This window comes from Neodiprion pinetum, chromosome 3 (assembly GCF_021155775.2).
Source record: "Neodiprion pinetum isolate iyNeoPine1 chromosome 3, iyNeoPine1.2, whole genome shotgun sequence".
Lineage (NCBI taxonomy): Eukaryota > Metazoa > Arthropoda > Insecta > Hymenoptera > Diprionidae > Neodiprion > Neodiprion pinetum.
Window position 1 is genome coordinate 24,601,916 of NC_060234.1, and position 25,177 is coordinate 24,627,092.

The 25,177-nt window shown below is 44.4% G+C and overlaps 1 protein-coding gene across 4 annotated transcripts in view; it reads left to right on the top strand.

Moving 5' to 3' along the window:
- LOC124214482 (mucin-17) overlaps nucleotides 1-23,126 on the top strand; it is a 50,871-nt gene extending 27,745 nt beyond the window's left edge. For all 4 annotated transcript variants that reach the window (XM_046616772.2, XM_046616770.2, XM_046616768.2 and 1 more), the window contains 2 exons: nucleotides 16,964-17,116; nucleotides 21,157-23,126. In XM_046616772.2, the coding sequence (XP_046472728.1) occupies nucleotides 16,964-17,116; nucleotides 21,157-22,131 (1,128 nt within the window). In that variant the 3' untranslated portion in view covers nucleotides 22,132-23,126. The remainder of the gene's footprint in view (nucleotides 1-16,963; nucleotides 17,117-21,156) is intronic.
- Nucleotides 23,127-25,177: the final 2,051 nt, after the last annotated feature.

Below are 25,177 nucleotides of genomic sequence, written 5' to 3' on the forward strand. Positions count from 1 at the left end.
TTGGAAAATCGTGAAACGTAAGTAGCGGGCACTGGTTGGAAGTTCTGTACGAAAAGTTGCTAAGATTCGAAAATAACGGTCTTTAAAAAGCCTGATTCCGTACCCTCGCCTCTCAGTCTAGGATGACGCAGCGTTGTAAACCTAGACACGCTCTCTTTGAACACAGTCGGCGGCTTTGAAATGCTCCGCGATTACGAAACTCGCGGAAGCCGTGCGGGCGCTGCATCTCTTGACTCCTATTTATCCCTCTCTCTCTATCTCTCTCTCTCCCTCTCCAACTCTCTCTGTTTCGCGTCCGTACTTGTACTCGGTTAATTTTCAGCAGTGAAAAAGGAAGAGATAGCCAAAGAGTGAGAGAGAGAGGGGGGGAAAGTGAGAACGGAGCGACCGGGTCGCAGCGCCACCGTCGAACGCAAAAGAGAGAAGCGAAGAGGCAAAGAGGGAGCGAAACTGAGAGTACCAGCGTGTAGCGAGGGGATGAATCCAATTACACGCAAACCTCGCACCTACGGCCCATTACGTCGCGCTATCCGCGTCTCTCTCGGATCCGTAACGACGCGAGCGTCGGCCTCCGTTTCACTTGTGGATTTGCGGTGAACGCGGCTCTCTCAGCCGGCTCGCTGGCTCGCCTTCTTCCGTCTCGCTCGCGGCGCGCCGTCTCCGTCCCTCCGATACCAGGTCGGCGGCGTCGCGTCTGTGTGACCGCGCACACAGAGATCAGAGCCGTCGGGTTGCTGCCGCGGCTATATTTCAGCCGGTCGGAGCGGCCGCGGGAGCCTCGCGACCCTTCAATTACGGCTGAAAGTTTAGGTCCGCCTCCGTTTTTAGATCTAAAAGGCATGCGCGCGCCTTTCGACGCTCCGTATACAACGACCCGCGCGGACCGAGAGCCTCTGGAAGCGAGGAGAGCAACCGCGACGCCGCCACCAACGCGCTTGTCTCTCGGTTAATAATAATAATGATGGTGTGTGTGTCTGCGACTAGCGGAACACCCGGCAGGCGAGGCGACACATTGAGATAACGGTAACGAGCACCGAGAGTCGGCGTCTACGGTAACGCGGTGACGGAAACGAAGAAGAAAGTCTAATTCGACGAAGAGATGGCAAATTCGCTGCGTCGAGGTAGGCTATCGGCGCCGCTTTCTGGTCCCTGCTTTTTCACTCCCGGCCGACTACGTCGTGAATGTACGCGAGCCCACCCAGAGAGATCCGAAATCGCGGGCGCTCACGCCTCGCGCCTCACGCCTCACGCCTCACGCCTCGCGCCTCCTTTCCCTAATTCTCCCCCTCGTTTTTGATCTCTTTTCATCACCCCCGTCGATCGATACGCGGGGAAATCCTGATTCGGGACAGCCACGTGCACCGGTGGTTCATGGAACGCGAACAACGGCTGCCGCTTCATTGTCCTCGGGCCCCCGCCGACCTCTGGGATCAATGGAAATCCTCCTGCAGACTCCCGCCGCGCGACGAGCCGCCGACGTATTCACCAATCCTGCTTGACTCACCGACGGGACCATCAGACCCCGGAAAACGCGCTCTGCGCCCTCTGCGTCGCCTCCCAAATGGCCCGCATCCGCATGGCCGTGCAACGCCGACACCTCACAATAAGCACCTCGTGCTAATGTTCCCGGCCTTTCCCTCCTTTCGATCGACGCCCTGTCGGTCCCGAGACAAACCCGGCTCGCCTTGGCTCCGGCCGACGACGAGTGTCACCGTAGTTTGTCGCTCTTTCCTTCTCTCCGCGATCTGGTGAGACTTTCTGACCGTGACGAAATTCTGCACACTCGCTCAGATTGGAGAGCTCGAAAACGGTCCGTTATTGGTTATCTCTTACTTCATCTGTATCTTTGATATTTTTTACTTCCATCTGCGCGTCAAGTTCAACCAAGGATGGTCGGTCATGCTCCGACCGAAACTTTTTGATAAAGTATTAATATTTTTGGCAATTGACCGTCACACCCAAGAATTCTTTCTTTCAAAGTTAATTACTTATGTGAGATATTTATACGTGTGTATAACTCACGCTATGATCAAGGGAGATAATAACAGGATATTTTTCGGAGACTATGCAGTGGTTATTTTATATTATGTTACGTGCATTAATCGTTATCGATAAGCCTCTATCCTGCAGGCTGCGAATGCCATCGACTATCGTATGTAAATATTAAATTCAGAACAGGGAAACGTTAAAATGAGTCAGAAAGAGAAAGTCGTCTACTAGACTTCCAGATGTCGTTTCGTTGTTTGTGAAGTTTTTCCGCAACACCCACCATCCACCCCAATAAACGCATCGGAAAAACTAACTGATGTGAGAAAACAGGATTACAGCTCACGACACGCCTTGACTCCGTCAATTTTACGAATGTCATCACCATCTGAGGAGAATCAAACTGCACATTCAAATTCGACTTCAGCCTAGCTAAGTGATTATAATAAAGTCTGCGACGAAAGTACCCAGTTTTCCACGTCCACCGTCTGCGTCACCGGCGTTGCGTCAAGTAAACTGAAATCTGACGTGCCTGTACACCGACTAGGGTAGTCGAGCATGCCGAACGACGGAGGCCCCTTTCCATCCCCTTTTTCCCCTGCAGGCTGACTGTGACCTGCCATCAACGGCGGGTGGAAACCCGAGACGCGCTACATAACAGAAACTTCTTTGAGCCTGAGGGTGAGCAGGCAAGATGCACCAGCGTCATCTCAAAACCTTCGAAGGACTCGGAGTCGCGGTCCTCGCGCAGTGTGTGGCACCTGGCTAAATATGCAGAGGTATGCGCGTCCTGGAGGCCGCGATTCGCTCGGTCGATGTGAAATTTCTAACCCTTTCGTGAAAGTCGACTCGGTATGTGACGAGAATCGAACACGGTATAAAGTAACCGTTTCTAGGTTAATTTTCAGACGAGTTTGCGATTTAAAAATTTCATACTGCACGTGACTTTTTCAAATTTTATAAGGAAAACCATCGAATTGGCTAAGATATCGATTAAATGTAATTTTTTCATACATGATGCCGGAAAATGAATCACTCGTGGGTCTGTTTTTGTGTCAATTCTAATTTTTCAGACATCGGCTAAACCTCTTTCTCCCTCTGTCACACTTTGTCATGTTTTTGAGACGGACGATCTTTGCAAAAGACGATGCAAGTAGACGTTATACGCGAAACATGCCCCTTCCACGTAAACTGAGTGTTCGAATTTCACTTAATACAAAACTTTTCACACCAGAATATTAATGACTATAATTAATTTCACTAAATTCTACGTTCCTGAGATAGACGTAAAGAACAGTAAACGAGCGTAGCAGATGCAAAAGATGCATGCATAACCGTTATAAGCAGACCAACTTTTCATCCGAGAACAAAGCGGAAGTCCTAATGCTGTGCAAGAACCGTCCTTCGTTAGGAATATTTTTCAGATCCCTCTTCCTGCTTTATAAATTTCCGGTGTCCTTGGTGGAAAGTAGCTAAACGTTGTTCAAAAGGAATGCTAAAATAGAATGAGAGAGTAAGAATGTATATCAAGCTCGTCAATTCTTTGATAAAACTCCGCAAATCGATCCTCGAGGAATGTGAGGTAGAATCGCGAGACTGCACAGCATGCCGGCCGGATATACGCAGCACGTACCGCCGAAGCACAGCCGACGCTACGCGGCGCATGTAGCAACCCAGAGTCCGTGCGACCTTCCTTTTTCCGAGAAAGCCCACCACTCCGACCAACGTCGTCGCCCACGGATATTTTATCCCCCGGAAATTCGAAGCTCCTCGTCGGTTGTAACAGGGGGTCGGCGTCGCGTCGCGACTATCTCTGCTCCTTCCAACCCCCGCGATCATGCATAGGCATATATACCGTGGTGGTGCGATACCATCCGTATATGTATATACGCATATCCAGGCAGAACCCGAAGCCCGCGGTGATCGTCCGACCGCCAGCTGCCTTCCGAGGAACCAACGAGGCTTGGCACCGGCTGAGCTCTCCCTCTCCCTCCCCCCCGTTCCTCCCTCGGAGACCGACCGCGCCATGCGTGGAATCTCTCCGAGAGATTCTCTCGCTCCCTCTGCCTCCCTGCCGACCCACCGCCGACGAGCCGGATGCCGAAGTCTTGTCAAAGGTGTAATGACGCCGGGACAATTATTGTCCCACTCGACGCCGGCTGTCCCGGCCCGCTTCGGCTCGAGTCGACTCGAGTCGGTTCGCCGCCTCGCCGCAGGCCGTGAGTGTCCCGTACGGGACTCAAGGCGACGAAGCCGCCCGTGAACGGACTAGTCGAGTCAGATATGAATCTTCTGCGGCAGCCCGGTCACGCCGAGACGATGGCGGGGATACAGAGAGCGGGATGCGCGCCGATGATAATTTATTCAGTTTGGGCCTCGCGCTCGTCCGCGGCGCATCACTTGAGACCCGGGTTTCCGGGCTCGAGGATACGCGCCTCACTCGACATCGAAATCGTATTCGTCGCGGATAACGGACGAAATACTTGCAGCGAAATGATGCATCGAGCGCCTTTGCCTTATGCCAGAGTGGCGATCGAATTACTCACGCTGGATGAAAATAAGGCACGCTCGCGTTATTGGAAAAATATGTCGGCCAGAGTGGAAAACTCGAGACTGACAACTTTTTTTTTTTTTAGGTCTTCGGTAAACGAGAGGATTTTATATTCCTAGGGTTGTTTATCAGGTTTTTAGATTCTTAATTTCGGGTTTTAATCAGTCGAAATGTATTCTAAAGAGCAGTTAGTACTCTGTATTTGACCAATGTTTTAATAATCTTGACAATGGATCACTGTGCAGTCTTACATGAAGAATTTATTTTGAAGATCGTAAAACTGATCGAGCCGAAGTTCTTCTGTCAAAAACGATAAAACACGAATTTCGTTTGCTAGAAAACGGGGCAGTCACGAAAAGTAATTTGAAAGTTTTAGTTAACGCTTCTGAAACAATAAACGGATCTAGCTCTGTCATGAGAACCGTATTCACTCTGCGAAAGCGCAATTCCAAATAGTACCAAATGTCGAGGCAATTTGGATCTCAAGTCTTTTGATTCACCGTGTATTTCGTTGCGCGGGACACTTTAAGAGTCTGACCTCACTTTTCGGTGAAAGGAAACGTAGTAAAAAGTGGAAATCCAGGAGGGAGAGAAGAAGAAATGGTGAAGGTGCAGAAGGAAAAGAAAAAGGCGAGAAATTGATGCAAAAAACTGTCGCAACCGTCTCTCCTGCGGAGGGTTATAATCGACTTCAGTTATTGCCGATCACTTTGAAGGCCCATTTTATTGGCTCCTCGAGAAAAGAAATCGATATGTCCGACGGTATCCCGTCTATATATCTATAACTTGCCGCGAGAAGGCTTTAAACAATAAACATTGGAATCTTGGATCGATAAAATTGTTGATTCAGATAACATCGCATAAACAAACGAGGCTGGCTGTGAGGTTAGGCTACGGCTTATGATTGCTCACGGACTGCATTTCACTTGGACCTCAGTTCAGAGATTTCTGGTCGTAGTTATTCGACATCCAGTGATTTTTCAACAATTTCTTGAAATATATTAATAACTGTACTGTAACAGTAATAACTGTTCTTTATTTCATATATTTCATTTTTCAGTCGCCATTTTCATTGTCAATTCTTCAGTTTTTCAACGTTGATCATGAATTCTCAATTAGATAACGATAAGAGAGTAAATTCGTAAAGTTTTCATGCAGATGTTTTTACACTCTTCATTTCCTCGATGTCACTAAAGAAAGCTGAACGAAATTCCCCGCGAATTTCAAATTTGTAAGATTAGTAAAAAAAACACACAAATTCGATGATTTCAAAATTGTTAGGTATTGCGAGATAACGATCTTTCTTAAACGAGCACTGTTACATATCAACGTTACAAACTTCAGCCTTCCATTCGTCGGCGTTTCGATTCGGAATCTACGTCCACCGGATTTCATCGCAATCTAGAAAACAAGCGCTCCCTGACCATGGGCTGAAAAACGGTTTTCGAATCACTGGCGATCATCGGCAACCCATCTCATTGGTATTATTCACATCGAGGACGGATGGCCGCGGTGCAGGATAAAAATAAACAAGTGCGTTACGTGCCGGGGCCCTAAACTAATATACAAGGAAAGTCTAAACAAATCGATCCTCCGGGGATGATCCGTACCCGAGTCTTAAGCCTCTTTGTTCCGTCGCTAAAGACCAAACACGGTCCTTATCTCTCACTCGCTCCCTCTCCCTCTTTCTCTCTCTCTCTCTCCCTCCCTCTCTCTGTCTCCCTCGCCTTTTCTGGCCCACTCCACCACGCCGCTAGCCGCAACTCCTCGCTCTCGAGTCTCGGCCGGCCGGCTGGTGTACCGCAGCACTCAACGGAGGCCGGTCGTTTATCTAAATGGCTACTGGGTGGCCTGTCTGACTCCGTTTGGTCCCGGCGAACGAAAGTTACGCCCGCGTCGCATGTAGCGTGAAAACGAACTGAACGGGTGTGCAGCGTCGCGTCGATTGGGAGACTTCGGAGGACTTTATCCTGCCTAATAAAGATTTCTACACTTTTTTTTATTCTTTGATGTACTCTAGAAAATTGTAATTTAGGTATAATCAACGATATCTCGTGTAGTTGTTCGTCACGTTAATTAGCTGCAACTAAAGAACTTCGTCTATCTGATTCTATACATTGGACGATTGTTGACAAAAATTTTGTCTCGATTTTCATCCACTTCCTAATTGCCCGTCGAAACCTTTCGATGTCTTTTTAACCCTCTTTTACTTTATGCTGATAATCACATAGGTGTGTAATTGTGTATATATCATAATTTAGACGTTATAATGGTAGATATAAAATTGAGTTTGTATAGAGATAGCTGCAGAGATGGCTGTTGCTTGTGACAATGTTGTGATATTATTGTTAGAGTAGCCATCCAGAATGAAACTATGATAATTCCTGTAGTAGTAGATCCAATTATTTGGATAAAGTCGCAAAGATTTCGATACTGTAGTAAATTATTTTCAATGTTCACGTTCTTTTTAAAAAGCAAAACAATTTGAAACACTCAAACCATTGAGTTATACATGATCGGATTAAATGCATTACATATAGGGGATTCCACGTCAAATCGAACGAAAAAACGTGATTTTCTCCCTGACCACTTTTGACATTTTCGCCCTTTTACTGACTTGGAAGTTCGTATTGAAAGCATCAAATCTGAATTTTTTCAGATTTTCCTGACCAAGCATTGTCTTACCACAGCTAGTCGAAACATAAGCTTTTGACGATTTCTCTTCAAGTCAACAAAGCTTGAAATTCAGATGACATATGGAAAAGGTTACAAAGTTTCGCATATTTGTATCAAATTTCTAAATATAATTTTGTGCGATTTTTTGTGCCCCGTTAAAGCATAGTTGTTATGAAAAATCTTCGAAAATCTTCCGTGACAAAATAGTGCCCTAATCGAGTGGCTGAATTTTTTACAAAGCATGTCTTTTTCAATACCAAAGATTGTTTACAAGTTTCGTAGTGAGCGGAAAAGTAGTTCAAAAGTTACAAGTAACAGTCCACATGGAACTGTGAAATTTCTCATCCATACGTACTAAAATGCGGCGATATGAACGGTGAAAGTTACACAATCGGTATTACGATAGGCAACACATTATTGAATTCTTACCTTGGATGAATATGCTTCAAAAATATTGTCCAGCAGTACGGAACGCACATATCGTGTCACAAATCGTAATAAATGATAGACTGAAGTGAACTCCTCAAGAAAAAGCCGTCAACTGTTATAAACAACACGCGTAACAATTGAAGATCGGGCTCGAGTGCACAGCAGCGCCACGCGTAGGGTGAGCGAATAGCTCGCCGCGCCGCGAACTTTGAACCGAATTCTCGCCACTGTGTGAATATTTGCTGTTGATATATCTTTCGAACCACTGCACCGCCCACGATGAAGTTTTCAGACAACCCTTCGCATTGAAGAAGGCACGCTGTGTATAAATTGCAGCCCATTCGATTGGGGCACTTTTCAGTTTCGAATAATTTGCGCGCATATTGTATCAAAGCTATACTAAAACGGGGTATGAAAAATCCGAAAAAATACTCTCGAGCAATTCACAAGCGAACCTAAAATTTTTTCAATGTCGTCCAGATTTTAGGCTATGTAGGCGCGAACAATTAAAACATTGTTCAAATCAATTTATTGAATGAGTTGTCGTGAAGAAATCATGTATCGAAAATATCTGAAAAGATTCCAAGTTCGTCTTTTTAATATCTACTTTGCCTGTGTGAAAGGGTAATCAGATTAAGTTGCTGCCGACCTAATCGAATAATGAAGTGGCGCATTAGACCTCCTATATTGTATAGTTGGGTGAAAAGTTTCAGCAAGTGAAAATTAGACGGGTAAATAAACGGCGGAATGCATCGTGACAGATTTAATTTGTAGAATCGTAAAAATTTCCCTTATCGCCAAAGGATTAAAGCGTGGCTTCTTTTGTTAGATGATCATTGTACGTGACTAAGGCTGGGTGCTATCTCAGAAATGTTCGAATATCTCACGATATGAACGGTGAAAGTTACACAATCGGTATTACGATACGCGATACATCGTTGAATTCTTACCTTGGATGAATATGCTTCAAAACCTTGTCCTGCAGTACGGAACGCACATATCGTGTCAAGAATCGTAATAAATGATAGACTGAAGTGAACTCCTCAAGAAAAAGCCGTCAACTGTTATAAACAACACGCGCAACAATTGAAGATCGGGCTCGAGTGCGCAGCAGCGCCACGCACAGGGTCAGCAAATAACTTGCAGCGCCGCGAACTTTGAACCGAATTCTCGCCACTGTGTGAATATTTGCTGTTGATATATCTTCCGAACCACTGCACCGCTCACTATGAAGATTTTAGACAACCTTTCGCATTGAAGAAGGCACGCTGTGTATAAATTATAGCCCATTCAATTGGGGCACTTTTCAGTTACGAATAATTTGCGCACATTTTGTATCAAAGCTATACTGAAACGGGGTATGAAAAATCCGATAAAATACTCTGGAGAAGTTCACAAGCGAATCTAAAATTTTTGCGAAGGAAGTTTTTTCATATGTCGTCCAGGTTTTAAGCTATGTAGGCGCGAAAAATCAAAACATTGCCGAAATCAATTTATTGGATGAGTTGTGAAGAAATCATCTGTCGAAAAAATCTGAAAAAATTCAAAGTTCATCATTTCAATACGTACTTTGACTGTGAAAGGGCAATCAGATTAAAATCCGTCAGGGAAACCGACCATTGGATTCAACGTGGAATACCCCATTTTCATATTTATTATTGGCGAAATTTTACTGATCACAGAAGTTTCTTACAAAGGTCCAGTTTTCACGTATGCAAAATCTGTATGATTGCTCTGCAAGAGACCCTGGATTTGGAATGAGAATAGCGATTCAGTAAGGAAGCGGATCTCAGTTTGCGCCTCGGTCGCGATGGCTCTGTAATTTTCCCCTTCGCACACACACACACACATACACACTGACATATCTGCCTCCGTCGGCTTGTCGGTTGCAGGGCGCGGGCCGATCGACGCCTAACAACGAATCGATAAGCGGCCTTCCCGCCCCCCGCCACCGTTCTTGTCCACAACTACGCTGCCTATGACTTCGCCGCCTCGACGAAGATCCGGAGCCGTGCAGGATGAGATACGACGACGTCGGTGTCGCGCTATTTAGACGAGTCGACTCGTCGACGGAAGGCAAACGCCTGAATACCCGCTGCACCGTCGTCGACGTATATCTCGACGTTTGAACAGCGGTGATGGCGAGTCGGCCAGAATCAGCAACGGGGGAATTTTCGGTACCTTCAACCTGCGGGCGAACAGCTGCGTACAAAATAACGACGACGCTTGGTTTTCGTTTGTTTAAACCGCAGATTTTTACAGGTGTGCCTCTTACGCGTCCGTTGATACCGCGACGCCCCCGCATCGCATCGTCACGTCATCGATCAAGTATAGTTTCAGACGTATAAGACGAGCCCCGCCCAATCATCGACGATTTTCAAATGCGATACTTGCGTGACTGTCGCGCAGGCGAGGTGTAATATCTAATTTTTTGCGAAAATAAGCAGGGATTTCGAAATGGTATTCATAGGTAGGGACGCGAGTGGAATCCTTCGAATTACCAATCTTAGTTCGTGGAAGAAACGGTCTTTGACGTAACGGTGTCGCGTGTATCTCAATAGGTAATAATTAGACATGAAACCCGACGCAGAGTACGAATTTTATTTAAACAAATCCCAAGGTCGTCGATTTTCTTTCTTTTGCCTTTTTTTATAACGTGAGTTTAAAGTCGGCGAAAAACATTTATTTTATACAATTCAATTTCAAAGATCTAAACTAGGAAAATGTAGATGTTGATTTTTACGACTTTAAAGTGGATTCCGTATCCACAAATATGTGAAAATATCCAGAACCATTTCTCACGATTGGAAGATGTTGTTTTTATCAGTATGGATAGGATGTTGACAATTTTAGTAAAATACTATGTACATTTGAAAATAAGGTTAAGGTAGATATTGTTATTTCGAAATAATGCAAGTTTTCATTTGTATGATCTTGAGTTTTTCGTATGATTGACGATTTGAGGGAAAAAAATCGTTATAAATTGCGAAATTGTATTCGGTTTGCGAACGTGATTTGAAAATTCCTGCGATATCCCGATGAACAATTCTTCGTGTGGAATCGCCTCCCAGACCTTCAATTATAATCCTCTATTCTCTTCTATCCCTTCTCTCTCACACTCCCTCTCTCTCTCTCTCTCTCTCGTCGCAAGCTGTGGAACTCGCTTCCACTTAACGTGAGGAATTTGCGAACAATGCAGCTGGGCTTAAGAAGGCCGCCGTGCACGGCTTCTTCTTTAGTTCCTGCGGTATAAGAACGAACTGCCCGTAGCCTGTCGTCGTTGCCTCTGTTTTTTTTAAACTTGACTTTTTATCTTAATTTCGGTTCGACTCCCAGGTGAATATTGTAACCCAAGCACCGTCATCTTACCGTAGCAATTATTAAATCTATGTAGATAATTGGGCTCAAGTTGTTACGTTACTGCTTGCGGTATCAAGTTACCGTTAGAAATAATCTTCGGCTGGATCCATTCTTCGTTTTGCAACAATATCTGTAATAAATGCGAGACTCAGTCTCGGGATTTTGAACAAACCGTACACGTGTAGACCACGAGGCTGAAGCTAGGAACCAGAATTAGACGTCAAAGGTTCTAATGGTCATTCGAACAAGGCAGTAAATTCCGGAAATCAAAAGTTTGTGAAACACCTTGAACCCCCAATACTTGTATAGAAATATGAAGATAAAAGTGAACTGCATTTTTCCAATTTCAAAAAGTTTTAAGGGTTTGGCTGCTAGCTTCAGCTTGATATGTAGATTCTATCGCATTCGTTTTTTTTTTTTTCGTGCTGCAAAATTTATTAGGTTCCGAATATTTTGATCCCCCGCAGCGGTACGTGATTTGACAAAGAGAAATTGCGAAAATTTATGTGAAAACGGCAGTTGTGATCAATCGTATCTGCGGAATCATTTACTTGGAAATTAAATGAATGATTTCGATTTATTATCATTGATTCCGACTGATTTATATAATAGGATAAAATAGGAAAAAATTAAATTTTAACGAGTTTTAACCATTCCGAATTTTCCGCAAGACTTACATGAAGTTCCAACGTTTGTTTAACGATTTCCTGACGGCCGTCACGTTATTTCAAGTGACTCGCAAGGATTTCCAATGATTTCAGTCACCCATCTCGATTCATTCCCGGTAACTTGAAAAGTTTTTCAGTAATTCAAAATCCCCTGATTCGAATTTCGATTTCCAACAGTTAAACGTCTGATTTCCTCGACTAGACGTAGCTGCGAACACTGCGTTTCCCCCTCCGGAAACTGGTTCCGCATTTGGAGTTTCACGGCGTCTGCGGCCACCCGGTACGACGTCGAGGCGTTCGGGGACACCTCCGTGGAAAGGCCGACACTTCCCCCCTTTCCTTTCTGCCCGTCGCGACGCCCCCGTTTCACTTGCCAGCGCGGTGCGCAGCTTTGACGGCCCGTTTGCCGACGAGAGGTCGCGGCCACTAAGCCTCGCGTATACCGGGTGTCGCCGTATGGTTTTCATCGAGCAATGCATCCAGGATATTGTGCTTAACAATCTCCATATCGTATAATTGTTAATTTTTATTTGCAGTGAAAACGGGACGAGTCGGGAGGCTGTAGACTTTATACTGAATTTCAATTTCTCATGTTAATAAGTAGGTACCTAAGTTTGGTAAATTTTTTTTTTCAACTCTTCTTGTTCTGCAAACTGTTCATGTAGAGAGGGGAAAAAACAGGATTTGGCCAATTATCGAGGTGACGTAGTCACGAGGATTTATTCACACGGTATTGACGGGGTTTGTTTGTATTACAGACAACCGGAACGTGTTGTTAATCGAATTCAAATTGTTAGGATCTCGATTCGCAGCGTTTATTTTGGAGGAAACATTTATTTGAAATTAATTAATTAATTACTATGTCCTGAATAAAATTCAGTCTCATACCAGATCTTTAAAAGTTTAATTTTATCGATTTGTTTCCGCTTTTCCTGCAGCGGTATTGATCGACTTTCCCTTTCTTGTATCACCGTTGCTTATGCCGCTGTGTGAGTATTTGGCGTTGTATCCTGCTTTTTAGAATCTTGTTATCAGGACTGTGTTATAATTGTTAGGTTGGAATTCCCATTACTCATGAATAAAATCGACGGAAACGATGCTTCTGTATAAGAAAAACTTGTTCGCAGGGGAAATTCGTTGGTCAGAAAAAGTCAAGGAAATATGTTCGTTTCGAAAATCAGGGAATAACGCATATCTTGTGTAAATGTTTATTTTCAAACTTCACGAATGTATAATGTCAGAAAAGATCAATCGAATATTATATTATTATATTTAATGCGGAGACGGCAGAGAATCACAATCGAGTAAATTTAACATTCTTTGAATGTCCAGTGCTTGCAAATCGTCTTCCTGTTTTCTGTGAATTGAGTTTTTGCATGACGAACGATTTGCTAAATCTGTCCAATTCAATTGCTTGTAAGATTTATTATAATTATTAGTTTTGACGAAATTGAGCGAATGAGATCTGATTAATTTGTACAATTTCTCTGTTTTATACACTTGTAAAAATTGCATTTATTTTCCATGCAAAACTCTGTCATCCACAAAATCAGGAAAGAATATTTTTGCCACGGAGAAGGTGAGTTAAAAAAACACAAGGAATACTCGGATCGTATGGAAGTTTGCCGGTTATTTCCACAGGCCTCTTTTCACGGGTCCGTTGTATCCAGAATCTGTCGACCCACGTAACGCGAAACTGCGCGTCTTCCATCTACACCAAGAAAGGAATCACGTGGCACGTATTCTCCGTGGAACGTGTCTCAGCCAGTGACGCAAGAATACTCTAATAGGTATTCCCATAGCGTCGACGGGCCCGCCTGTGAACATTGCATATTGTTCGGGTGACCCGGTAGCGAGACGTGTGAGGCTGAAATTAGTGACGTCAACGTAACGAAACGTTAAAAAGAGGCAGCAATGTTTTGCACACAAATTAAAAACAATTTAAAAGTTGTTTAATTTGCAAACTACGAGTTTGTCGGTGCTGCGCGTAACACAGAGTCTACCGCAATTTCAGACAATCCTTTAACGAGATTGTCAGAATCTTGCAGCCACCCGGGTACTATTTTTTTCTTACAACGAATAGGCCTGGGCCACGTGACGCGACGCCGTCGCAGGTTCCTTAAATCCTGAAACCGCGTCGCGTGACGTCGAGAGACGTCGACGGGATGATAAACACACGCCGACGCGTCCAAGCGTGAAAAATCGCGGGCAACCGATAGAGCTGGGAATCCGTCGCGACGTCGGCGTCCCCGGAATACCAGCGGCTGTGGTATAATACGTATCTCGATTCGATCTCTCGAACAGCCGGCGCGGCACGCGATGTTAAGCCGAGCGTCGTCGTGTGGGTGTAAAGAGGTGCGACGTACTCGAGGACTGATCGATGATAATTTTTTCTCCTTTTTCCCCTCCCTCTTTTTTCGCGGACGCGTAGCGAAATTGTCCCGTGACTCGCGACGTCGTTGTTGGCTTCGTTGCGCAATTCACGCCGCCGCGCCGCCGCCTCCGATCCTCGAGTTTGCAGCCTTTTAGCCTTCGCGCACGGTCACTGATCGTTGCGTAACGCTAGACGCGAGTCGAGCCGCGACTCGTCCTATGTACATACTTATACATCCGCAGAATGCCGCTTTGGCACACCACGGCAGAAAAGCACCGACCGCGATCTACGCTCCAGACGGAGCGCGGCTTTGTCGGCTGGTCTGACCACAACTTCCCTTCACCCCCCCCCCCCCCTTTCGCCCCCTTCACCCCATCCCACATCGCTCTCTAACCGAATCGCGGTCTCCACGAGTTAAAGTTCCACCCTTCAACAGGTGTTTTACTGAAATACAATATATACGCGCAGGCGCAATTGAACAACTACCGAGTCGAGTTTGCGAAGTTGTTTCCAACAATTTACCTACCTCTCTTGATTTCCTACTCGCACCTTGCATCGATACGGTACCTCTATGCGGTGCACTGCTGCACCCTGTACTCGTTATATCGTCCGTGTTGCATGTATGCGGACTGTGTACAGGCACCAAAGGATATGCGAGCATCTATGTAAACGGCTTGGCTGAAGGGCCCTTGCTGTTATTTTACAGGCGTGTAATATGACGTGGATAATTGCTGTGAAGAGATTGAGGCTGTTCCAGATGTAGACGTACATGCGCGTTTCCTTGTGTAAATTCGTAACCGGTTAGGTGTTTGGATAATTGTATTATGGTTTACGGTCGCATCATTGCGGAACCTTAACTGCACGTCGTGAATTTTGTTTTTCGCGGTTTTAGGTACAAAGAATGGGATATATCATGGAGTTTGCTAGAACCTACGGAGAAACACTGTAAACTGCACTGCGATACGTCACGCGAAGACAAAGGAAAGAGAAATCTTGAAAATTTTCCAAAGATCCAAAAATTTTTATTATTCGGGATTCACGTACGATATTTGTAACAAACATGGAACAGTCGGGAGAAAATCAGCATTTCAGTAATGGAAAAGCTGATCAAACATAGAAAATTCTTTCGATTTGATTTTTTTTAACTAGTAATGCAGTGCAGTTTGGTACGACGTTCATCACTGTAGTTTCATTTCGACACTAAAAACACTAAAGTTATTTGTGTATCGAGTTTTGGTCAGAGCGTGCAGAGGATTTTTCGTTCAGAGCTCCGTTCGTGCTATTAAACTGGACTACGTATTGTGTTGAATACTTTTCCTTTAAAACTATTTTTTAGAATCGATTCATGTCAAGCTGGTATTATGGAAAAACAATTTGTTCTCCGAGTTAATATTCACAAAACGGAGACGGCCAGAAATTTATCTTCGTGAACTCTCCTTTAAGTTTTACGTCAGCAATTACTTCCGCCTAAAATTTACTGACAAGTTGGCTTCTCATAATCAAGTATGAGATTAATTACGTTTTTAAAGCGATGGTCATGATAATCACAAGAGAAAAAGTTTTAGCTCTTTGTGCCCTTTCGTTCCAAATTGAACCCGTAAAGTTCGAAGTGTGTACGAAGACACCCGTTTATTATGAAATTGACCCAATTTGACGTATGGGAAAAAATTGAGATTAAAAATTTTGTACCATTTGTGAGTCTTCAAAATGTGTGCAGACTTATTTAAAAGACTAATTATATAAAGGGCTGTTTATTTCCTTAATCGTAAAATATGAGGTGAAACTTTGTCAATTGTGAACTTGCAAAGTGGCATATTGCATATTGTTGCGAATTACGTATTACGTATCGTATAAAATAGAAACAAGTACAAAAACCTGTTTGCGCTTACAAATCGGGCCAACGGTGTGGAAAATTTACATCTCCGCATCCCTTTTGTGCGAAGGGTCAGAACGAGAGGGATTGATAGAGAGGGAAAACGGATTTTCATTAATTCGAATGGATTTTGTTAAGCTGTTGTTATCTCGAACGTCATTGCCAGTCGAGTGCTTGAAGTACAGTCGGCTATTTTTAAACCATTTACGTCACACTATTGTTCGCTCGTGCGTTTTCATTTCTCAACCAATCGTATTCATCGTCGGTTGGACAAGGTCGGACATGAAGGATGTCACCTGCAGCAGGGCCGTGAGCTATGCGGTTGAAATTATAAACTTTTTTAATCGCACCTATTCGAGCCCCTTTCGAGTTCCCGTATCGTACTAATGAAGAATCACGTCACGTCTCAACCGTCAGCCTGACCACTCGAACTCTTACGAGCGTCTGTTTTGACGTTGCAAAAAAAAAAAAAAAAAAAAAAAAAAAACAAGAAAAAAATTCTACACATGGTGACAAACATTCTGTCTGCAATAATAATTGAAGCTTTTTCGCCCTTCGAACGGGGTTCGGAAGATTCCTGTATTACTTACGTACCGGCTTTTCTCGGGAAGTTTCAACCACCCGAAATCAGCTCCATTGCTCAACGGGTGTTGACGTTGCTGACGGTACGCGACGGTCTGTCGGTAAAGCAGGAAACCCAACCCCTAGTTTAGTACCCGAGCTTAACGTCGCCGGCGCTTCTGTACCACGAGCTTCTCTACGGAGCGCGGCTTCGCGTTTTGATTCGCGAGGTAGCCGCTTGATGTCGGTACGGTATCGTTGCGGTATCGCCGATCACGGTACCTACATTATATGATACGTATTACCACTCAAATATCCCGCGAAAAGCAGCCCGGGAATTGAAATTTTCGGTTCGTGTCCTCGTAACTTTCCTAGCGTTGCTCTCTCGGTGGAAATATTCTTATCAATTTTACATCTGTACATTTTGGTGAAAAATAAGATGATACGAACTTGTTTAACGATGTATTATTTTCTTTGATTCGCAGGCCTTGAATGGGGCTGAAGGTACGGTACCGCCTGGACGAGTTTACAAGAAGGTAGCGATCGTCGAGAATTTCTTCGACATCATTCACGCAGTGCACGTCGACCTGGAGGGTCGTCCTGGAAAACATGCTGGCCAAAAGCGCACGTACCGGACGGTGAGTCCTTTTCCCTCGTTACAGACACATTCGACCGTCGCTTGCGCGTAGGCTGCTGGATCTTTATACCTATTCTAGGACGTGGAAACGCTATACGTTGTAAAACTTGCGTAGGTCGCAACAGTCCGTACGGTAACTCAATCAATGGAATGAATTTACCAGTATACGCGTACCTTATACTTAACCAGCTCATACATCGTGATTATGCGAGTATTGTATAGCGGCTTGGAAATGATTTTCTCGCCATTTTGAAGCTTGCGGTTTGCTTCATTTGTAGGATCGAACCGTTCCTAAGACCGAGTTAACAAAAGGCTTCCATATTATACCGAGACTTGTTATTGCCTGAAAGATTCATATCGACTGTCGAAAAAAGAAGAGCTGTACGTTGTAATTTACGGGGAATCCAGCAACAATTTCGTTCAATGCTATACTGTTACAAATCACTCTTTTCTTTCTTACAATTCAACATTTCATCCTTGAGTTAAAAATTCGTGAAACTTGGTCTGTTATTAGTTGCACGATTCGGAATTTTTTTTACGTTGTACAAGGATGAAAAGCATACCTTGGAATTTTGATGGGTGCATATTCTCGGTAGCAGGCAGGACGCTTAGAACGATTATCGGCTAGACGGAGTTTCAAATAATTGATACGTGCCGAGTAGGCCAACAGATGTATCTTGCTCTAAATTTTTCTGCATTCGAATTGTTTCAACATTTTTTTCCATGCACGGTATGTCGGGTATTTCCGCGAGTATGGTTCCTTTCTTTCTACAAAGATATTCCATCCGGCGTTAACAGATTTCGCGGCAAAAGTTTCATTCTCTTTGTTATCTCGGTGCTAGGAAATACGAAGTGAAGTTTGTATCATGAAGTTAACTAAATATTTTTATTTCATCACTATTCTACAACTTCTGAATTGTAAAACGTCCAATAAATCAAAGCTCACTTATCCTACACACTCGCAGCCCGCGAGAACTAATTCAAAAGTCGTAAAAGAGTGACTGGGTTTTCACTGTTTCACTACGCTATAACGTTATGAACTTCAGCATCGTAACAAAACAAGATATTCTATACGTAGGATGAGAAAATGCAGAGACTTTTCTAACTTGTTTTACAGAAGTAAAACAAATAGTTAGGCCTTAGAGTCTTCGGTGAGGTATATTTAGCCACTTTCAAGGGAGAGATTCTAGTAGGTTTATTTCTGGGAACAGTTTTCGTCTAATTTGATCGCACGCGTTTCAACTATTTGCCAATTCACGTATCAGTAGCTTTAAAATTATTTCTATACAAGTTTTTATTTCAAGTGAAAGCTGTATGAGACTCCTGACCTATTTTAACGGAAGCAGGGTCGAGACTATTACTGAAAAAGTAAGCATTACACTCATCAAAAACTCACCAGAAGTTTCCCCACAAGCAAACTCCCGAATCATCGCTAATATATAATATACTTCGGAGAAGTTTACACGTACCTAAGTATATTCATGCCGCAGTCGCAGACGTTCCGCAGATATTTACAGACTCCCGAAGGAGAACTTGCGAGAGACGGTGAATCGGTGTATCAAGCCATTCATGCATTGAACACCGAGCAGTCCTTGAAGCGTCGATATACGTCGAGCGACGGTGCATTTCTCATTTTACGGAAGTTGTACGTAGGTACGTTCGTGTAAAGCGTATTCGAGCAACGGTAGATTCACGCAAACATTCTCGTCTCTCTCCTTTCTACCAATCGCAGCATCCGTCCGTCTCTCTCAAGCGGTCGTTTTCCTTTCCCTCTCTATATCGCGCCCTCTAATGTGGGCGATGTGTCTGTCTCTTTCTTTATCCTCCTCCTCTCCCTCTCTATCTCCCTCCCTCCCGTCCTCTCTCTCTCTATTTCTCTTGCTCGCGGGCCGCGATCTGCTTGTGATTCAAAACCTGAGGACACTTGTTGCATTGCGCCCGCTTACACGCTCGCACACTTGAACGACGAAGCTGTGAAACTATTTTGCTTCGAGATTCTCTCTCTTTCTATCCTTTCCTCCTCGTCGCCCCCGCAGGAGACTTCTCAATCCCCGTAACGTACACTCGATTATTCTCGATTTCCGATCTTCAATCCCTCCGGAGACAAGCCGGCTGCGTAAACTTGGACGTTGAACTTGCAGCCGCGTTATCTGTCTTGTACCGCTCGAATGGAGTTGTCGTCAAACGTGATTCGGAGGTGCCATTGCCGTACGAGCATTACGCTATTCAGGTACGGAACAAGTTCTCCAAGTTATCGATACGCTAACTTTTTACTCGCTGGAACCAACTCTCATGTTCAACTACACGTACGCACACTTTGAATCTGTCGGCACGAACCGGTTACCAATTATATGCATATTCGCTGACTGTAGTAACTTGTACCGACGATTGGTCCAGGAAATAACGACACTCGTGACTCTCAAATCGAACACAATTTACCCACATGTAATTATGTAACATTCTCTCTCGTCGTATGACTTGGTTTTTACGGTATTATTAGTATTCTTTGGTTTTTTGAACATTCTGCGTCATCCAGTGACAGAAATAGGTTTGTTTGATTCGAAATTGATGGAGAACGCTGAGGTTGAGGATCGGCCGAAATTTCATGATCTTCTCAGATTTTCTAAACCTCTTAATTTTGTGCTAAAAGGTGAAACGAAGGTCGTGACGTGAAACAATTTGCATTAACCGAAGAGAGCTCTTTCTTGTTTGCAAGTGTGTACGATGTCGATAAAATTGGATCAGAAAATTCTGTGCTTTTGGATATAGAAGAGGTATTTTAGACGGTTGCAAGGAAACTATGCATAAAGAATCGTATAGAAATAATCAATTGAGCTTAAAGTTACTCGATTCTCACGTCGTAAAACTCGTAATTGGATATGGTCAAAATTGGAGAATTTGAATTTTGAAAATTCAGTATATCGCGACAATTGATCAAAGAAAAAATCCACACCAATTTCGTAGGTTCGAAAACTGATGGAAATCTTTTTGCATACGCCGTTTACAGCGCAGCGACTTTGAACATAGCAGAAGTGTTACGACAACCATCCTAAAAGTACCATGAAATTCGGAGGAAAAGTTGAATTTATCAGTGGGAGAACCGCCGCGCTGCCAAGTTGGAAGAATTCAGAGCTCGGATATTTCACTGTAACATTGCTCTTCGCGAGTCGTAAAATTCTCCCCTGCGGAATGTGCAGAGCTTCCGTACGCACGGTATAAGGTTACGACGTAGATCGAATGTAGACTCCGTTACACCGGGATTCGATTCCTGAATGGTATCTCATTCCGGGGAGCTTGGCTGAGCGATCGGCAGGTTGTAGGTACGTACGTCCGTCTCGGTCTCCCGGAGGAAACTCCTAACCGAATCTATTGTCGCGAGTTTTACCGCGGCAAGAGAAGACACGGTAAACACATTTCAGAAATGCGCGAGTCTTGCGAATACAGCGAGAGGCGTACACCGTCGGTTTCCAGGGCTCCAAGGGTCTTCGGTCTTATCTTTTCTCGTCCTCTGATCAAGTTATGCGGGAGCTCTCACGTACCCCTGAAAAAAATGTTTCCTACCAAACGGTAAAGAACGCTGCAGCCTACGGGGAAAATAACTGCGAGGTGGAGAGAGACATCAAAGTGATTTTTTCCCCGTGGTTTCGCAACACGCGTGTATAATAACGGGGGCGGGTTTTCATGCGGTTAAGAAATTTCAAGAACGTGACGGATCAAAGATGCTGCAGCGTCTTTCTCACGACGCTGTATACACGGTAGCAAGTCACTTTTTCGCGGAAACGTCTCATATACGCATTTTTTTTATTTATTTCTTTCACGATCACTTACATGATCAAAATACTCGAATCAGCGGATGAGCGGTCGGAATGGTTAAAAGGCTGTCGATTCGAGTGGTTTTTTTTCGCGGATCGAAGGCCGGACAACCGTGGCTATCCTCCGCGTCATCTCGTCTTTATCTAGCATTAAGGTCGCGGTCGATCGCCGCTGAGCGAATACGAAGGACTGTTTACGAGGGTCGCCCCCGTTCTCTTCTTGTTTCAGATCACCGAAACTTACGCGTTTCTGCCCCGCGAAGCTGTGACCAGATTTCTCCTCGGATGTACGGAGTGCCAACGACGCCCCAGGACGCCGAGCCCGACAAATCTCTCCGCCCAGTCGCAGACGACGTCCTTGGCGACGTCCGCGACGCCACCGAGTCCGACGCCCGCCACCGCCCTATCAGCGTCTCCGGTCCAGACGAGCCAAAGACCCAGGGAAGCGAGCCACGCCCCGGAAGGGAAAAGTCTATTCAATTACAGGCACCCGAAGCACCCGAAGGACAAGCCGGAGCAGGATACGAGCGCTGCTGGGAGGACCGGCGTCAAGGACAAGGAGGAGAAGTACAATCCGCTGAGTATCTCGAACCTCCTCAAGAAGGATCCTCCGGTCGTCGGGTTCCCCACCGCTACCACGATCACGACCACGTCGACGGAGAGCCTCGCCGAGTCCCGGCGAACCCCGGAGTCCGACAGAGCGAGTTCCCGGAGCTCGGCGTCCTCGAAGAGGCGGCGGATGCTTCCGGAGGGTCGGACGCCGTCCCCGCCGCCCTCGGCGCCCTTGGCGCGACCTTGGAGTCCTAGTATCGACCCGAAGGACACCCCCATCGACTACAGCCTGCCCATCACCACCACCTACTTGAAGCACCAGCAGAGGCTACTCGCCGAGAAGACCAAGCTCGCCTCGAAGACGGTCGAAGGACCGGCCGAGGACGACGCTCAGGTAGCGAATAACGTCGACACCGAAGCGCTGGAGAGGGAGAGGTTCTCCCCGGCTGCCGGGCTCATCGACACCAACCTCAACCTCCTCGCCACCATTCAACATCTTCACTGCCAGGTGATGCTTGCTCTTACCGAGAGGCTCAGACCCGCCGTTGTCCCTTCCTCCCTCGCCCTGCCGCAGGCGTCCTCCATACTCGCATCCTCGATGCTGCATCCCGGGATCTCGATTCCTTCTATCATAAACCAAAATCATTCCTGAGTTTGCCTTCAAGTCACACCCTACGGTTAATTCGACGGAGAGGTTCTGAATTAGTGTATTCCGGTACCTGCTTCGGATCGTTTCCTTTTTTTCTTTGTAAATTTCAGGACAGAAGGTTTCTCCCTTTAGCGAGTTTCTCGATCGTATCTTTCATCATAGGTTGAATTTCGCATCTGGTATAGTGCAACAATTATATGCACAACGTGTCAAGTTTTAATTTACTTATAAAAATCTCACACCGCAAGGAAGTGTTAATAATTGTAACTCTTTTCTAGTACCTACCGAAAAGTATAGGTTTTAATTCCCGTGGCATTTGTTATATCCGTGTTCACGATCATTAGGAAAAACTATAAGGGCTTGAGTCTGGAGTTTTTAACTTTCGTAGAAGAGGAGCTATTGTTTCTCTACCGTACGCTTAATTTACGTTGTCAATTCTATCTGTCTCTCTAGGAGGTAACCCAAATCCCATTTGACACAGTTTTTTGGTACTATCATCAATTCGCATCTTGGTCGCGACGCAATTCGAGACACGTGAAATGATATGGTAGTAATATGATAATTTCTCATTCTCACACGTTGATGGGCATTAAAATGCAGTGGAACCGGTTAATAGGTGTTCGTCGTTCAATGATATCGTCGACACAAGTGTAGTATTCCTGTTTTTAGTTTATAATGAAAATATTCTCCACGTACAGAAAGTTACGACGAATGATCTGCGTTACTAGGGTAGGTCGTAAGTTATCAAGCGTCTCAAGCAAGGTTTTGAATATCACTGAAAAAATCGTAGACACTCGAATGGGTTTCGAAAGCTTCTTGTCCGCACAGTTCACTAACTGCAAAAGTTGAGAGATCCGGAAAAAGCCCACGCGCGAAATATTGAATGGAGGGGATACGGTTTTATTCGTGAAATAGAAGAAAACAAGATAGTGAAACCAAAAAAAAAAAAAAAAAAAGCAAACGAAACAAAAAAGAAAAAAATTATTGAATGTATAAAATACTAGTTTTCTGAATCTTTAATAATAATTATATTCTCGTTACGTTTAGTGAGAAAGCATGCTGGTTTTCAACTCCATCTCTATACATATAATATACTTATGTCGTCGTATCTACCTATATATTTCGATGTGTTATAGGACAGACCTTATTTTAGGGCTGAATTAATTCTTTCAAATACTACGTATAATACGCCTCAAAAATAACGAAAAAAATTACAAAAAAAACAAAAAACAATCTTCATTCTTGTCGTGTCTCTTTGCTAGAGGAAGTAGCTTATCTGTATATTATATGACATATAATACCAGCCTTAATTAACAATAATAATTAACAATAGTATAGCCATAGAGATTGTAACTAAAATTGCGATAAAAGTTTATTCGCGATGTTGTCTATATAATATATATGTTAGAGAGTTTAGATTTGGCAAACGTTAAACGTGAAAAAATGTCTTTAAATTATATATAAATGTAATATTATAGTAAAAACCCTATGCAAAGCACATACCTTTCAATTTTGTAAATATAACACTGTTGTAACATAGTGTGGATTTCAAAGGTTATATAATATGTTATTATATTACTATTATCACGATTATTATTGCTATTATTATTATTATTTTTATTATTATTACTATTATTATTATTAATATTATTATTATTATTGTATTTGAAATGCACACCGATAAAAAATGGAAAAACACATACATGAAATATAAAATATGCTACGTATAGTGCTGTTCTGAATTGTTTAGATAGTATGGTTTTCCTTTGCCTTACGATTGAGAGTAAAGTATCTATGTGCTCGAAAGTTGTACAGCTCGCGATTGGACTTTGTTGGTCTTGTCATTTTGTTTTACGAAAATTTACGATACGAAGAGATAAAGGTACTCGATAGATGTTCATAAGTCAGGTCTATGTACCGAAAAACCGGAAAGCAGCAAAGCGAAGAAAAATCTTGCGCACTTACTCGGATCTGTCAAGATCTCCGTTGCAAGTGAAAAAGAAAAATGATTTAGGATCGGAATGATAACGCACAAGATTTCTCCTTACATCTAACTTTAAGGTGGGGTGATAGCCATACGCTTTGTAGAGAAGAACAAAGTAATTGGCGTTCAGTGAGAAGGAAGCCAGAGCGAATATCTTGAAACTCCGAATGAAAGGAAGAAAAGGAAAGGAGAAGGATGAAAAAAAATAAAATAAAAAAAATTCGAACGATGCGGGGCGCGCATTCAGACGCGTTACGTCTGTTTTCGGTCGTTGGTATACCTTCGCATTCATACATCTACAATATGTGTGTGTGTATAACGTGTACGTATAGATCGGTTTCTTACAAATCGTCAAATGGACCTGATGATCCGAACTCTGATCCGACACGCAGAATCCAGCATCTAGAATCCCGAGACTAACTCCATATACCTTGGCGCACTTTACCCATTGCTTTTCCCTCGCTCTCGCCGTTCGTTCCACGCCGGTTGTTCGCCGTTCGTTCCGCCGTTCCTCCTCCGCCGCCGCCTCGTCCGTTCGTCCGTCGACCCCCTCGCGAGTCCTCCGCGCGCCTACTTCCACCCCCGTTCACCGTCCGCCCCTGCAACCGCCATCCACCTACTGCCCCTTAGTCAGCCCTCAGGAAAACTCTGCCCCATCCCCGACGCTTCCAATAAGGCTGCCACCCAACCCCGCCGCCACCCTTACAGCCAGAGGCCTCGCTTCGCCCTCACCATTGTTGTTATCGATTCCTCCTCTACCGTGATGCGTGTTTTTCGTGGATTTTTCGTGGTTTCTCGATATATACTTTCGCTCGGTCGAGCGCCGGAGGACGGCGTCCGGAAATGCCTATTGCGGGATACCCGATGCGTTTGGTCGGTGAAAAATCGCTTATTTTTAATCTAGAACGACGTGTTGTACGGGAAAAGAGGATTAGTCGCCCCTTTTAACCGCGTATGCCGTTGAAAATAATTTGTCTAAATGTTTCGATGGGAAAGTTTACCCACCCTCAGTTCAACCTTCAGCCTTAGTTATCATTCGAACTAGCCACGGCGGCACTAACATTA